The 13,234-nt window shown below is 32.4% G+C and overlaps 1 protein-coding gene across 1 annotated transcript; it reads left to right on the top strand.

Annotated features, from left to right (window-relative positions):
* Positions 1-9,226: 9,226 nt before the first annotated feature.
* Positions 9,227-12,633, top strand: LOC114254375. Its single transcript, XM_028190463.2, has one exon. It carries the CDS (start codon positions 9,853-9,855, stop codon positions 10,708-10,710), a length of 858 nt encoding a protein of 285 aa, XP_028046264.1. The 5' UTR covers positions 9,227-9,852; the 3' UTR covers positions 10,711-12,633.
* Positions 12,634-13,234: the final 601 nt, after the last annotated feature.

Raw genomic sequence — 13,234 nt, 5'->3', positions numbered from 1 at the left:
ATTTATTTTAATTAAAAAAATTTTTTTTTTTTTTTTAAATGAAAAGCGTAGTTAAATAAAGGTATTTAGGCTGTAAAACTTTTGTATAAAACATTTTTTTATATTTTGTTTAGTTTACGAGATATAGCGAGAAAAGATAAAAATATCTCAACCTTTAAAGGGTAATTTCACTCCTTCAAACCGTTTATAAGCCCAATCGAAAAATTTTCTAATTTTAATGAAACTTGGCATAAATGTAGAGGGAGTAGATATATTAATTTAGAAATGTTTTATTTTGGTTCAAAAACGGTTTGAAGAGGTGAAACCACACTTCAAAGTTGAGACATTTTTGCATTTTCTCGATATATCTCGTAAACTAAACAAAATATAAAAAAATGTTTCATACAAAAGTTTTACGGCATAAATACCTCTATTTAACTATGCTATTTATTTTTTTCAAAAAAAATTTTTTTTTTCTTCAAAGAAAAAAAATTTGTTTTTGAAAAAAAATTTTTTTTGAAAAAATAAATAAAATAGTTAAATAGAGATATTTATACTGTAAAACTTTTGTATGAAACATTTTTTAATACTTTGTTTAGTTTATGAGATATATCGAGAAAAGACAAAAACTCAACATTTTTTAAGGGTGGTTTTAACCCTTTAAACCGTTTATAAGCATCAACTTTTAATTTCTAAATTTATGTATTTACTTCTTCTACATTTATGCCAAGTTTCATTAAAATCAGAATTTTCGGGTTCGCGAGATTCCCTTGTAAGTGAAAGACATGTCGTTGCAATTAAAGGTTTTCCGGAACCAAAAAATGTAAACGAGACTCAACGTTTCTTAGGCTTAGTTAATTACTTCAGGAAATTTATTCCCAATTTTGCAACTGTTTCTAAACCTTTATATTCTTTACTTAAAAAAGATTCTACTTTTGATTTTAACGATCATCGCCGTGAATCTTATAGGAAACTAAAAGAGGCTCTTATCTCCTACCCGATACTGCAACTCTATGACCCGAATAGGCAAACTGAATTGCATACAGACGCTAGTGCGATAGCGACTGCCGCAATACTAATGCAGCGCCAAGACAACGGTCAGTTGACACCAGTCGCATATTATAGTCAAGCTAATAATTATGCGGAGGCAAGATATCACTCGTACGAATTAGAAATGCTTGCAATAGTCAAGGCCATCGAAAGATTTCATATTTACCTGTACGGAATTCCCTTCACTATAGTTACTGACTGCCACGCAGTTGTATTAGCGGTTGAAAAAGCTCATTTAAACCCTAGAACGTCACGTTGGATCGTACGACTACAATCTTACAATTTTAAAATTGTACATAGACCCGGCAAAAAAATGGAACATGTCGACGCTTTAAGTCGAGTTGTTGCAACGGTGGAATCAATACCCCTAGAAAGGTAACTTTACTATCGTCAAATTGCCGATCCGTTAATTCAAGATTTAGCCAATTTATTGGAACACACAGATAATGATAAATATGAGCTCATTGAGGGTCTTGTCTATCGGAAGTTTCCGGATAAATCACGATTTTACGTACCTGATTCGATGATTTCAAATATCATACAAACGTATCATGATGATAACTCACATTGCAGTTTAGAAAAAACAGTACAGGGAATTTGTGATACGTATTGGTTTCCTTACATGCGTAGGAAAGTACAACTCTATATTGAGAATTGTATCACATGCCTAGTATCTAATTCAACCACAAACACCAAAGAAGGTGAAATACAATTAGAAAAAACGCCTTGCATGCCTATGCAAATTATGCATGCTGATCATTTTGGTCCTCTGACGACGACCCCACAGGGGTATAAACATGTTTTAGTCCTGATAGACTCCTTCACCAGATTCACTTGGTTACAACCAACTCGTACGACGAGTATCAAAGAAACCACTGCGAAACTAACTTCTATTTTTGATATTTTTGGAAATCCTAAATCTCTGATTACTGATAGAGGCACGGCTTTCACCTCCTTTGAGTTCACTGAATACACACAACAAAGAAATATTAAGCACAGATTAGTAGTTAGCCGCTCCTTGGGCTAACGGAGCCGTAGAGCGTATAAATAGATTTCTTAAATCCTCGTTACGAAAAGTAGTGGAAGATCAATTAGATTGGGCTGATAAACTTGGTGAAATCCAAACAACTATTAACAATTCATATCATTCATCAATTAAATGCTCACCTTCCAAACTCTTACTTGGAATAGATAAGATAAACCAAATTGATACTCCACTAATTCAATTTCTAAATAATCAGGCAAAAACTGATCTCAATTATATAGAGATAGATCAACAACGATCGATAAACCGCGAAATAACTAAACAGGCCTCAGACAATCTCAAAACTTACAATAAAACTTATTATGATAAGCGTCTTATTATAAAAAGCCGTCTAGTTATAAACATGGCGATTATGTCTTGATACGTGATGCTACTTCTAAACCTGGAGAAGACAAAAAGTTGAAACCATTATACAAAGGCCCTTATATGATAACGAAGATATTAGACAAAAATAGGTATGTCGTCCAAGATATTCCTGGGTTTACAATCACACATAAACCCTACAATTCGATACTGTCGCCAGACAGAATAAAGCATTGGGTTAAGCCTTTGCTCATGAAGTAAGATCTTCATATTTTTGTCTCCTCTTTAAATACACACAATTCTTAGTATTATATGGCATTATAACCAAAGATATTTTAAACGTATATGTATTCATTCCTATATTTATTTTACAGTTACATCCATACTTTATTAAGACTCTAGTATTAAGATCTAGTTATAAGATAGTTTTAAGAAATTCCTTATTGGTCTCGGTTTATTTTCATTATACATATAAACAACGTCCCGAGGCGAACGATATGCCAGGCTGGCCGAGCTGTAAGAGATTGGCTGCAGTGTTGCCAATTGCCTGATAATATATATCTCCAAATCAACCATCAAAAATCGCTAGAAATCTCCAAATGTTATATAGTCTTAAAAGTTTATTCATACAACTTTCATAAGCACATAAGCGCATATATGCATTAGAAAATTGATTGGTCTATAAGCATTGCGCAAGAAAATAGACCAATCAAATTCCTTATGCATTTACTATGCGCTTATGCAAGTCTATGTACTTAAAGATATACACTAAAACTTCCAGTATTCGCTAGAAAATAGATAAATAATTAACTGCGACAATAATTACACTGCGAAGATTATAGGCCTGTTCTTTGTTGCTGTACTGTTGCTGCACCAGTACAGCAGTGCAGCGACAAAAAACAGACTTAAATCTTTCATAATTCAAATGTTAAAATATTATTTTATTTTTCTTCAACGCTCTTCTCTCTCATCTTCCTTTTCTCAACCAATCTTAACATTGCCATATCACAAATATATAATATTATGCTATAGTACTATATTATCCTCTAGTACATATAGGAACAATTTATAACTTATAATAAACTTTTTGGAAAATTTGACAAGAAATGACATAAGATTATATATATGATGAAATTACAAATATATATGGCACGAAATACCATTGATAGAAATATAAAAATCAACAAATAATGGATATTTATGGTATCTTTGACAAACTAAAACATAATAAATAATATATAGTTATATCAATCTTTATAGAACAAGCCCTCCAAATCTTCAAATTCGTCATGTTTGTTAATCAATGATATTGGTGTTTTTTCTTCGTAAACTCTCATTGTGCCAATTGATTTGAGAATATTGTCAGATAATGTGTAAGTATTGCAGCAGACACCAAGTCTTTTTAGTTCGAAACGAATGTGCAATATATTATTTAAGAGATCAAGCTTCATTTTATTACGCAACTTAGATTTGATGAGGTTCATTTGGCTAAAAATTCGTTCGATGTCAGCGTTCGAATGAGGAAGACACAGCAATTTTAAGGCAAGACTAAGTATTTGAATGGCTGTTCTCCACTAGAGTGTATAGTATCGATATACTCTCGATAATTATTTACTTCTGCCCAGAATGTTTCGGTGTCTTGAGTTTCCTTCCAGTTAACAAAACGAATGTTATCCCATTCAAATTCAATTTGAGTGATTATAGATCGATTTTCCTTTGTGATGTGATTTAAAGCCAGTTCTGTAATGGAAGTTTTATTTGGTTTCAAACATTCAGACACAGATAAGGCATTCATTCGTTCTAAGATTTTTATATTTTCCGGCAATCGATTTTTCAATTCTCTAGCCAGGGCTGTTAGGAAAGAGACGCATCGAGATTTTAAGTTGGCCTTATCCTGAACGTTTATTTCATTTTCTTTACAGGCAAATTCAAATGCAAAACCTAATGTCGGCGAAGGATCTAAATGTTTTTCAATATCGTCTTCGTATATATCAATTTTAGCTGTTGAGAGTACAATTTTATTTGCAATGGTGGAATAAAGCCTTTTGAGATCAGACAACAGCTTCGTGGGATCAGCTTTTTTACTTTCAAAATTTTTATTTGTGGTTTGTACTAAGTTTAGTATAGGGTGCAGAAAACTGAGATATACCAAGTTTGTTTTATCACAGTACATCGAGTATAATAACTCAGCTGTGTAACAATTATCTTTTAGCCTGCTTATTTCAAAATGCGTTTTTAAACTAAGCCATTGATCCAAAATTCTTTTTACCGCAGGTTCAATTAACAACCATCTTGTTTCAGCTACTCGTAATATTTTTAAGGGTTCTTCATTGTCGTTTATAGTACTATACAGTTGGGCATAATTTAATTGCCTTGTGGATGAATGAGCAAACTAATTGTATGTTTCTTTTATTAAAAATTCAATGTTACGCGGTAATGTTTTCTCAGTCGCCTTTGAGACTGCAAGTTGTAGGGAGTGGCAGACACAACGGATCAAAATTAAGTGCGGTACATCTTCTTTTAATTTTGCATAGACGCCTGAGTTAATACCAACCATTGTCGAAGCGTTGTCAGTGCCGATACCTTGCAGATTTGTTAATTTTAATTTTGCGTCACTTAACATTTTTTTTATTGCACGTACAATGCTATCAGCTGTACTATCGTCAATTTGAATCAAGCCCAGAAAACTAGAGACGAATTTCATATGATCTTTACTGTAATATCGTATGACAATTCCGAGCATTTTATTGATTGTAATATCGGTAGATTCATCGATCAATATACTATAATAACTGTCACCAACGTCTTTTACCAATAATTCATAAAAATATGGTCCGATTATATTCTTTAAAATGTTTGTGCATTTAGTCCTGTGTATATTAATATTTAAAGAAGTGCCCTTGTGGAGATCGCTCAGATGATCGATACTTGATATTGCTGTATGCATCGCAACATACAGGGCAAGTTGTCCTTCTTTCCGCTGTTCATTGGTAACAGTATTAATTGACTGGAAAGGGATGGTTTGTTGTCGTTTGGAAGAAAAGGGTTTTGCAGCTACCACATGTTTCCCAGTTTGAGCATGTTTTAGCAGATCACTTAACTTTGCATTCAGTATAACTTTGCAATATTTACAGTATGCTTTTTTAGGATCTGTAGTTGCCGATTCGAGCCAACCTGCTAAGGCCGGTTGCTTTTGCCATTCTTTGCGGAATTTTTGTGCATACTGTGGAGGCACTAAACAGAATATAAAAATTAAAATTTTATTAGAATTGAAACATGCGTATTCATATTTGATTGTAACCCATACATGAATATGATATGTTTTTTCTAACAATTCAGCTACTATTTGTAACCCTCTTAAAATATAGGCAATCTACATTATCGGTATTATCACAGTAAATCCTCTGCATATAATGTCTTATTCAAAAACAGTGTTTCGCATTTACGACATTTTATCGTAAATTCTGCTTTGCAAAAATCTCGAATTGGATCAAATACTTTTCAGTGCGATATTGAAAATAGAATTATGAAATCTTGTATGCTTCTGAATCTGATAACAATTAGCAGAAGAAGTGAATCTTAATTTTTTAATGCGAGGATTCGCATTTATTTGAATGCCTTTTATTGCGATTGAATGCGAAGGATTCAGAAGATATTCAATTGATTCAATATCTTCTGAATATCTTTTGAATTCTCCTGAATTCTACTTTTTGACAAAATGTCAATATTTTTAAATTCTTTTCAATCCGATGTTTTATGCAGAGATATATATTGTTAACATATATTAGTGTGAATTATTACTTGTTAATATTGCAGCAGTTTGGACTTAGATTCTTGCGATTTTCAATCGAATATGACAGAAAACATATACATATAAAATACACGATATAAATTTGTAGTGAATTATATTTCAGCACTTTCATATAACATATAAAAATTTAATATTGCATTATACATACCGCTACGATATTAATGAAAATACTGTGGAATACAAAACAAGAAAACGTAATAACGAGACTGCAACTGCATATCATATGTATTAAAAAAAAAGAATCAAAATAAAAGCGAGCGATTGGGATCATCGGGATTCATGTTGGTAATGTCGCGTTATCGACATTTCGTTTACCATAATGTTTTACCAGAAAAGTTTCGTGGACATGGCTACGTAGTTCAATGTCCACACTTCATGGACATGTGGCGTATCGTCTAACCGTGGCTGCGTTCCGATATTTACTGCCAGTACTGAAATTCTATAGTGTATGTGACGTGAACTATAGATTTTCAGTACTGGCAGTGCATATCGGAACGCAGCCCGTGTTCCATTCAAACAGCGTCACTCTCAGGGTGAGGTTCCATGGAGCGGATTACGCGGAAGCGGAACGAGCGGATCACCAATCATGGGATCGTTCTGATAGAACCCTTTTAATAATTCCGTCAAAACGATTCCGTGATTGGTGATCCGCTCATTCCGCTTCCGCGTAATCCGCTCCATGGGACCTCACCCTCAGGGTTCTCTCTGATAATAATTTTTAGAAATCTCCAGAATTCTCTAAACCTTTATAAAAAAATCGCCAGAGTTGAGACTTGTCTCAAAGTAGGTAAAAAAATCTCAATCTGTCATTCAAAATCTCCAGATATAGCTACAAAATCGCTAAATTGGCAACACTGATTGGCTGTGAACGTAGGTTAAGTTTGATATTTCCGTCTTGCCCACACGAAGCGCCCCGGTATTTTATTTCAATGCGCCACCGTCTTGCCCGGTCTCCTATTGGACACCAGCCAGACGACACGGGCTCCTGTCCCCTATTGGTTAATGTAAGCGCTCTTGGCGCACCCATACGGGCATCTTGGTACCTAAGAAAACTTCTTCCCGACCAGCGTTGCCAACCTGGGGCTCTATTCTTGAATTTATTCGCAAGAGAAACGTATTCGCAAATTCTGTTCTTACAGAAAAGTTAGAAATTTATTGGCTATCGTATGGCTATTAACCAATAAATTTACAACTTTCTGTTAGAGCGAGTATTTGCGTATACGTTTCTCTTGCGAATGACTTCAAGAATCGGGCCCCTGTACGATAATTGTGGGGGCATACGGTAATTTTAAGTCTGGTACGATGTACGATCTTGCCTGTACGATATACGGTAATTTTTCAAAAACGCCTTTTTTGCAGTTTTCTTACAAATTTGTTTTAAAGATTATTCTGCTTTGAATTTGATACTTTAAGGGCCACTTGCATCAAACTCTGATTAACCTAATTGTTGATTATACCATTGGAATTGACCAATCGCATTTGTTAATTTTGTTTACTGACAAATACGATTGGTCAATTCCAATGGAATAATAAACGATTGGGTTAATCAGAGTTTGAGTGCAAGTGGCCCAGAGAGGAATTTTCACATTCCTAAACTGCCATCTACCGATATCTGCCATATATCAAATCGACATGGCAACCATGCCAGATGCCTCCATCTTCGTTTCGACGGGACTTCCTCGATCTGCCATCAGTGGACCTGGGTCCCTATTCTTGAATTCATTCGCAAGAGAAACGTATTCGCAAATTCTGTTCTTACAGAAAAGTTAAAAATTTATTGGCTATCGTATGGCTTTCAACCAATAAACTTGCAACTTTTCTGTTAGAGCGGGTATTTGCGCATACGTTTTCTTGCGAATGAATTCAAGAATAGGGGCCCTGTTCGCGTTACTTGCACTTTTCGCACTCGACATCTTCGTTTTCTCTTTCTTCAGCGCTTGAGTATATATTTATCTCGTTGAAAGTGCAAAAAATTTGGGGGATTTCAAGCAACGCGAACAAACCTAGTGATAGTCATAATAAATAAACGGCGGCAAAACGTAGCTGCGTATGAAGATATATGACAAATTAAGGTTATGTTATTATTATACGTTACGAAGTGTGCTTAAAATTACATTAATATTTTATTAATAGTATATTTGAACTATTTATTATTGCGCAAATTTATTTTATTTAATCGTTTAAAATGGATACTGATTCAGACACTGATTCTTGTAGCAAACGAAAAAAAAATTGTAGTACACCTGAAAAAAAGAAAAAAATACGTGGTGATTCTAATAAAATAGTGTCTCATAGAAAACAAGTGTTTAGAAAAGAATGGGTAAACAACCCTATGTATAAAAATTGGCTCAAGGCAGTTGAAGGAGACAAATACAAAGCAAAATGTATACTGTGTAATAGCATTTTTGTGGCTGAATTGAGTGTTGTCAAACAACATAATGAAAGTAAAGGACATATTGGAAAAGTTAATTTAATTGGTTGCAAGCAGTCAAAAATTTCAGATTTTAGCCAAATCAACACCAAATCGATACTTGAAGAAGAAATAAAAAAAAGCTGAAATCAACCTCGTGAGCTACCTTGTGTCCCATAATCATTCATTTCGTTCTGCTAATGATCTTGCTGTAACATGTAAAAAGAGTTTTCAAGATTCAGAAATTGCAAAGAAGATTACTTTAGGAAGAACCAAAGCAACAGCTATTACTAAGAATGTGATCAGTCATTGTCATGAAAATGAGATCATCAACATCCTCAAGAATCAAAAATTCAGTTTGATTATCGATGAGTCCACAGATATTGGGAATATTAAATCACTTTGCATCTGTGTTCGTTTTTTGGATATTGTCAAGCCTGGAATTAACACTCTATTTTGGGAATTGTTAGAAGTAAGACTAATATCTATTACTTAAGCTGCTTTTGCTTTTTTACTTTACTGTTAAAAATATTTAAACTAGTAAAATGCAATCAGTTTTTTATGTATGTATATAAAAATACGCCTATATGTAGATTTTTTTTTTTTTAACTTCAGATTTATTCATCTCAAGATGCTGATACAGCTGTTGAAGGAGCAACAGCAGACAGATTATTTACGAAAATAAAAAATTTGTTTGAGGATTTTGGGGTGCCCATGGAGAACTTGATAGGATTTGCCAGTGACGGTTGTAATGTAATGTTTGGGAAAAATAACTCGGTTGCTCAAAAGTTACAAAAAGTGTGTCCAAATATCATCACAATGAAATGCATTTGTCATTCATTGCATCTTTGTGCATCGGAAGCATGTAAAAAGCTTCCTCGAAGATGTGAGGATTTAGCCCGAGACATTTACTCGTTTTTTAAAAATAGTTCAAAGAGACAGGCACAACTTGCAGAATTTCAAATTTTTTGCAATGTAGATATTCATAAAATTTTAAAACCATCACAAACACGATGGTTGTCAGTTTTAGCTGTTGTAGAAAGAATATTAGAACAGTGGGAACCGCTTCAACTCTTTTTTAGATCCAAACTTTATGAAGAACGAATTATGTCTGTTGAAAACATACATGTTGCTTTGAGTGATATTTTTGTGAAAATGACTTTTTATTTCTTAGAGTGAATTCTCCCTAAATTTGTGTATTTAAATCAATATTTTCAAGGAGATGAAGTTTTGATTACAACAATTCATGAGAAAATGTGTGCCACTTTTAAAGATTTATTATGTTGCTATATGAAGCCTGAGTACGTTAAGAAAAAGGATATTCAAGAAATTAATCCGGAAAATATAAGCGAATTTATAGAAATTGAGAACATTTACTTAGGTGTAAAAATTCTGCAAGTCTTAAATAAAGATCAATTAAAAACTTGTAGTATCGAAAAAATTAACGCCTTTAAAATAAATTGTCGCAATTTTATGATTACTGGTTGTAAAGAAATTTTGAAAAGGTATGATTTTTCCAATCCAATTTTACCGAAATTGATGTGGCTAAATCCAAAGGAGGCTTTATCATCAAACAATTTAAGATCGCCAACTCTGGAACCGTTATTGTGCTTACTTCCCGGAATAGTAAAAGATGAACAATTTCAAATTATTGATGACCAATGGCGAAAAATGTCTCTCACAAAATTCCCGGATAATTTTAAAGAATTGTCACCGGACAAGTTTTGGCTGTCTATAAAACAATGTGAAGACCACCACAATGAATTTAACGAGCTTTGTGATTTTGCTCTTAACGCTCTGCTATTGCCTCATTCAAGCGCGGCTTGTGAACGCGTTTTTTCGAGAATGAATTCCATTAAAACCAAAAGTAGAAATAGATTGTTACTGTCAACAACCAAATCTTTACTTCTGGCTTCACAGTGCATGAATAGAGCGGGTGGTTGCGGTAAATTTGATGCTACCGAAGAAATGTTAAATTGTATGAGGAAAAGTACTATGTATCCTGACGTTTCTGGTAATGCATTATTGAAACCAAGTACATCGAGATCAACTATAAATCAATTATATAATGAAGATTTATATGAAGACATTGTGTTTGAAGAAGATTGTTAAGATAACAAATTTCTATATGATGCCTTTTAGTATAACTAATGAGTATAAATACTAAAAGAATTGATATTTTTTTATTAACATTTTAAATGTTTATTTTTGTTTGCATATTTGATCTATCTATTTATTTTTTGTTCTTTTTTTGTTATAGATCAGATAAGTCAAGTACAAAAGTACCTATTTTTTCTCTTCTTTCTGTTTTTAGAAATAATTTAAATTTTTGTTTTAATAATTAGTTAAAAATAATTTATTTTATTATATGTTTCAATTAAAATTTATACTTATATAATGGTTGCCTAAATTTTAATTAAATAGGTGTATAATATAATATAATAAAATCCTGTTTTAATAAGTTACGTTTGATTTTTACTTATATTCCTCTTTCTAAAGCCTAATGCACATGAAATTGCTTAGGCTGCATATACATAGCATAAGATCGCTAAACCAATGAGCATCCAGCAAAGTTGTCATATTGATTTATATAAGATGATCATTGGCCCAGGATAACGGTCTGTGCGGTGCTTATTCTACGCATTTTCTATGTATTTGGGCCCTTCAGACCAAAAAAAGGTCATTGATTTTGTAAAACAGTTACGATAAAAAAATGTACGATAATTTGGTGGTAAATGCGATAATTTTAAAGCTTGAGTACGATAACTTAGCGTTCACAGGTTGGCAACGCTGTTCCCGACACACGAGCAGTCAGCAACAAGTCTCGAGATTGTAAAGACGAAGAACGTCTCCTTCGAATAAACCCTGGGTCGAACGGAACAACGTGTACCCATTATTGCCTTCTGGCTTTCTTCACCTCCTAACTTTTCCCTCATTATTTCAAATTACTAAAATTCCATTACACTACTATATATAATTTTAATTGATAGAATTATATTATGTTGCATATCACCGCGTGCACACGCACACACGCACACACACGCACACGTTCACACATTCAAGCTTTTATTTAGGCTGTAATATAATTCTATCAATTAAAATATCGAATTAAAGTATAGAAGAATATCTTTATTTTTATTACATTTAAGTTGTTATACCTAATTTATACATATACGTTTCCTGCTTCTCTCCTTCCATACACAATAAAAAAAAATGTTGACAAGATAATCTTTGATGTTATAATCTCACTTATCTGTATTGTTTAGGTTATAAAATGCATAAATTATTTTTCTCCTTAAGAAGAGTTTAATGCCAAGTATACTAAGGACGGTATTCATAGTCGATTCTTATATTTAAGATTATCTTAAGTACAGTCTTAAGATGCCATCAATCAATCACAGAGCCGTATTAGCATCTTAAGACATTACTTGAGACGATCTTAAAATAAGATTCGACTATGAATACCGACCTAAGTATACTTAAGTTTATAGTCAAGGTAAACATTGCAGAATATAAAAAAAAATAAACACGTACAGTACAAACAAAAGTCGTACATGTACAGTTATACTTACTGGTTTTTCGGTATTTTCCATCTTATTAATAAAAGATTAATTCGATTGAAATAAAAAATGTTATTATTACTGCAATATAATGCTTTAACAATTGGTAAATCTTGTAAAGGTCACAATTTCATAAACGCAAGTTGAATAGCGGAAAAGGATATTACACCCATGGACATAGGAATATAGAGACAGAGTATAAGCTTGGTTGAAGGACGAGGGGAGTGAAGCTAAAATACAGGGGGAGTCCGTCATAATACTGTGCCTAAATTTGATTGGTTATAATTCTGCACATGCTTAATGTTACTATTTTGAAAAAAAATACAGATTAATTTGAAACTGTTATTTATTTGTTATACAAATATGAATCTAGTAACATTGTTGAGTGCTATTGGATTATGAAATTATTTACTTTATTCTCTCCGTTATCAAATATTTATCATAAATAAATTTTTAATTAATCTTATATACATGCTATAATGTAAAAAAAATACAAATTATAAAAGTTTAGTCGAATTACTACACAATATTTAATATTTTAAATATTTATTGTTGTCTATATAAATACAAAACCTTAACAAATATATATAGCTAATATGTAATATTATGACATAAAATATCTTATTAATACCTTGTTGAAATATTTTGGACATTTACTTACTAGGGCTCGATTCTTAAATTCATTCGCAAAAGAAATGTATGCACAAATACCCGCTGCAACAAAAAAGTTGCAAGTTTATTAAAAGCCATACGATAGTCAATAAATTTCCAATTTTTCTATAAAAACAAAGTTTGCAAATACATTTCTCTTGCGAATAAGCTCAAGAATCAACCCCTTGAGATATATCTTTGGAATTGCATTTAAAAATTTGGATCCAATGAGGGATATATTTATTAAATGTATGGTAACAAATATCATTATTAATTATATTTAATAAATAACATTTATTGCCCTTTAAAAAGTACAAGTTTATTAAGTAAATGACGCTTACTATTTGATAAAACCCTGACACAATGTAATTAACCTATTTATCTTTTATTTATTTTTTAAATGTCACGTTGTGTTACGTTGATAT

This window comes from Monomorium pharaonis, chromosome 6 (assembly GCF_013373865.1).
Source record: "Monomorium pharaonis isolate MP-MQ-018 chromosome 6, ASM1337386v2, whole genome shotgun sequence".
NCBI lineage: Eukaryota > Metazoa > Arthropoda > Insecta > Hymenoptera > Formicidae > Monomorium > Monomorium pharaonis.
Note: the sequence above shows the minus strand (reverse complement) of the source record. Positions and strands in the feature narration are given on the sequence as shown.

Bases quoted from the DNA above. Each gene is read 5' to 3' on its own strand.
- LOC114254375 (XM_028190463.2), top strand. From the start codon at position 9,853: ATGTGTGCCACTTTTAAAGATTTATTATGTTGCTATATGAAGCCTGAG.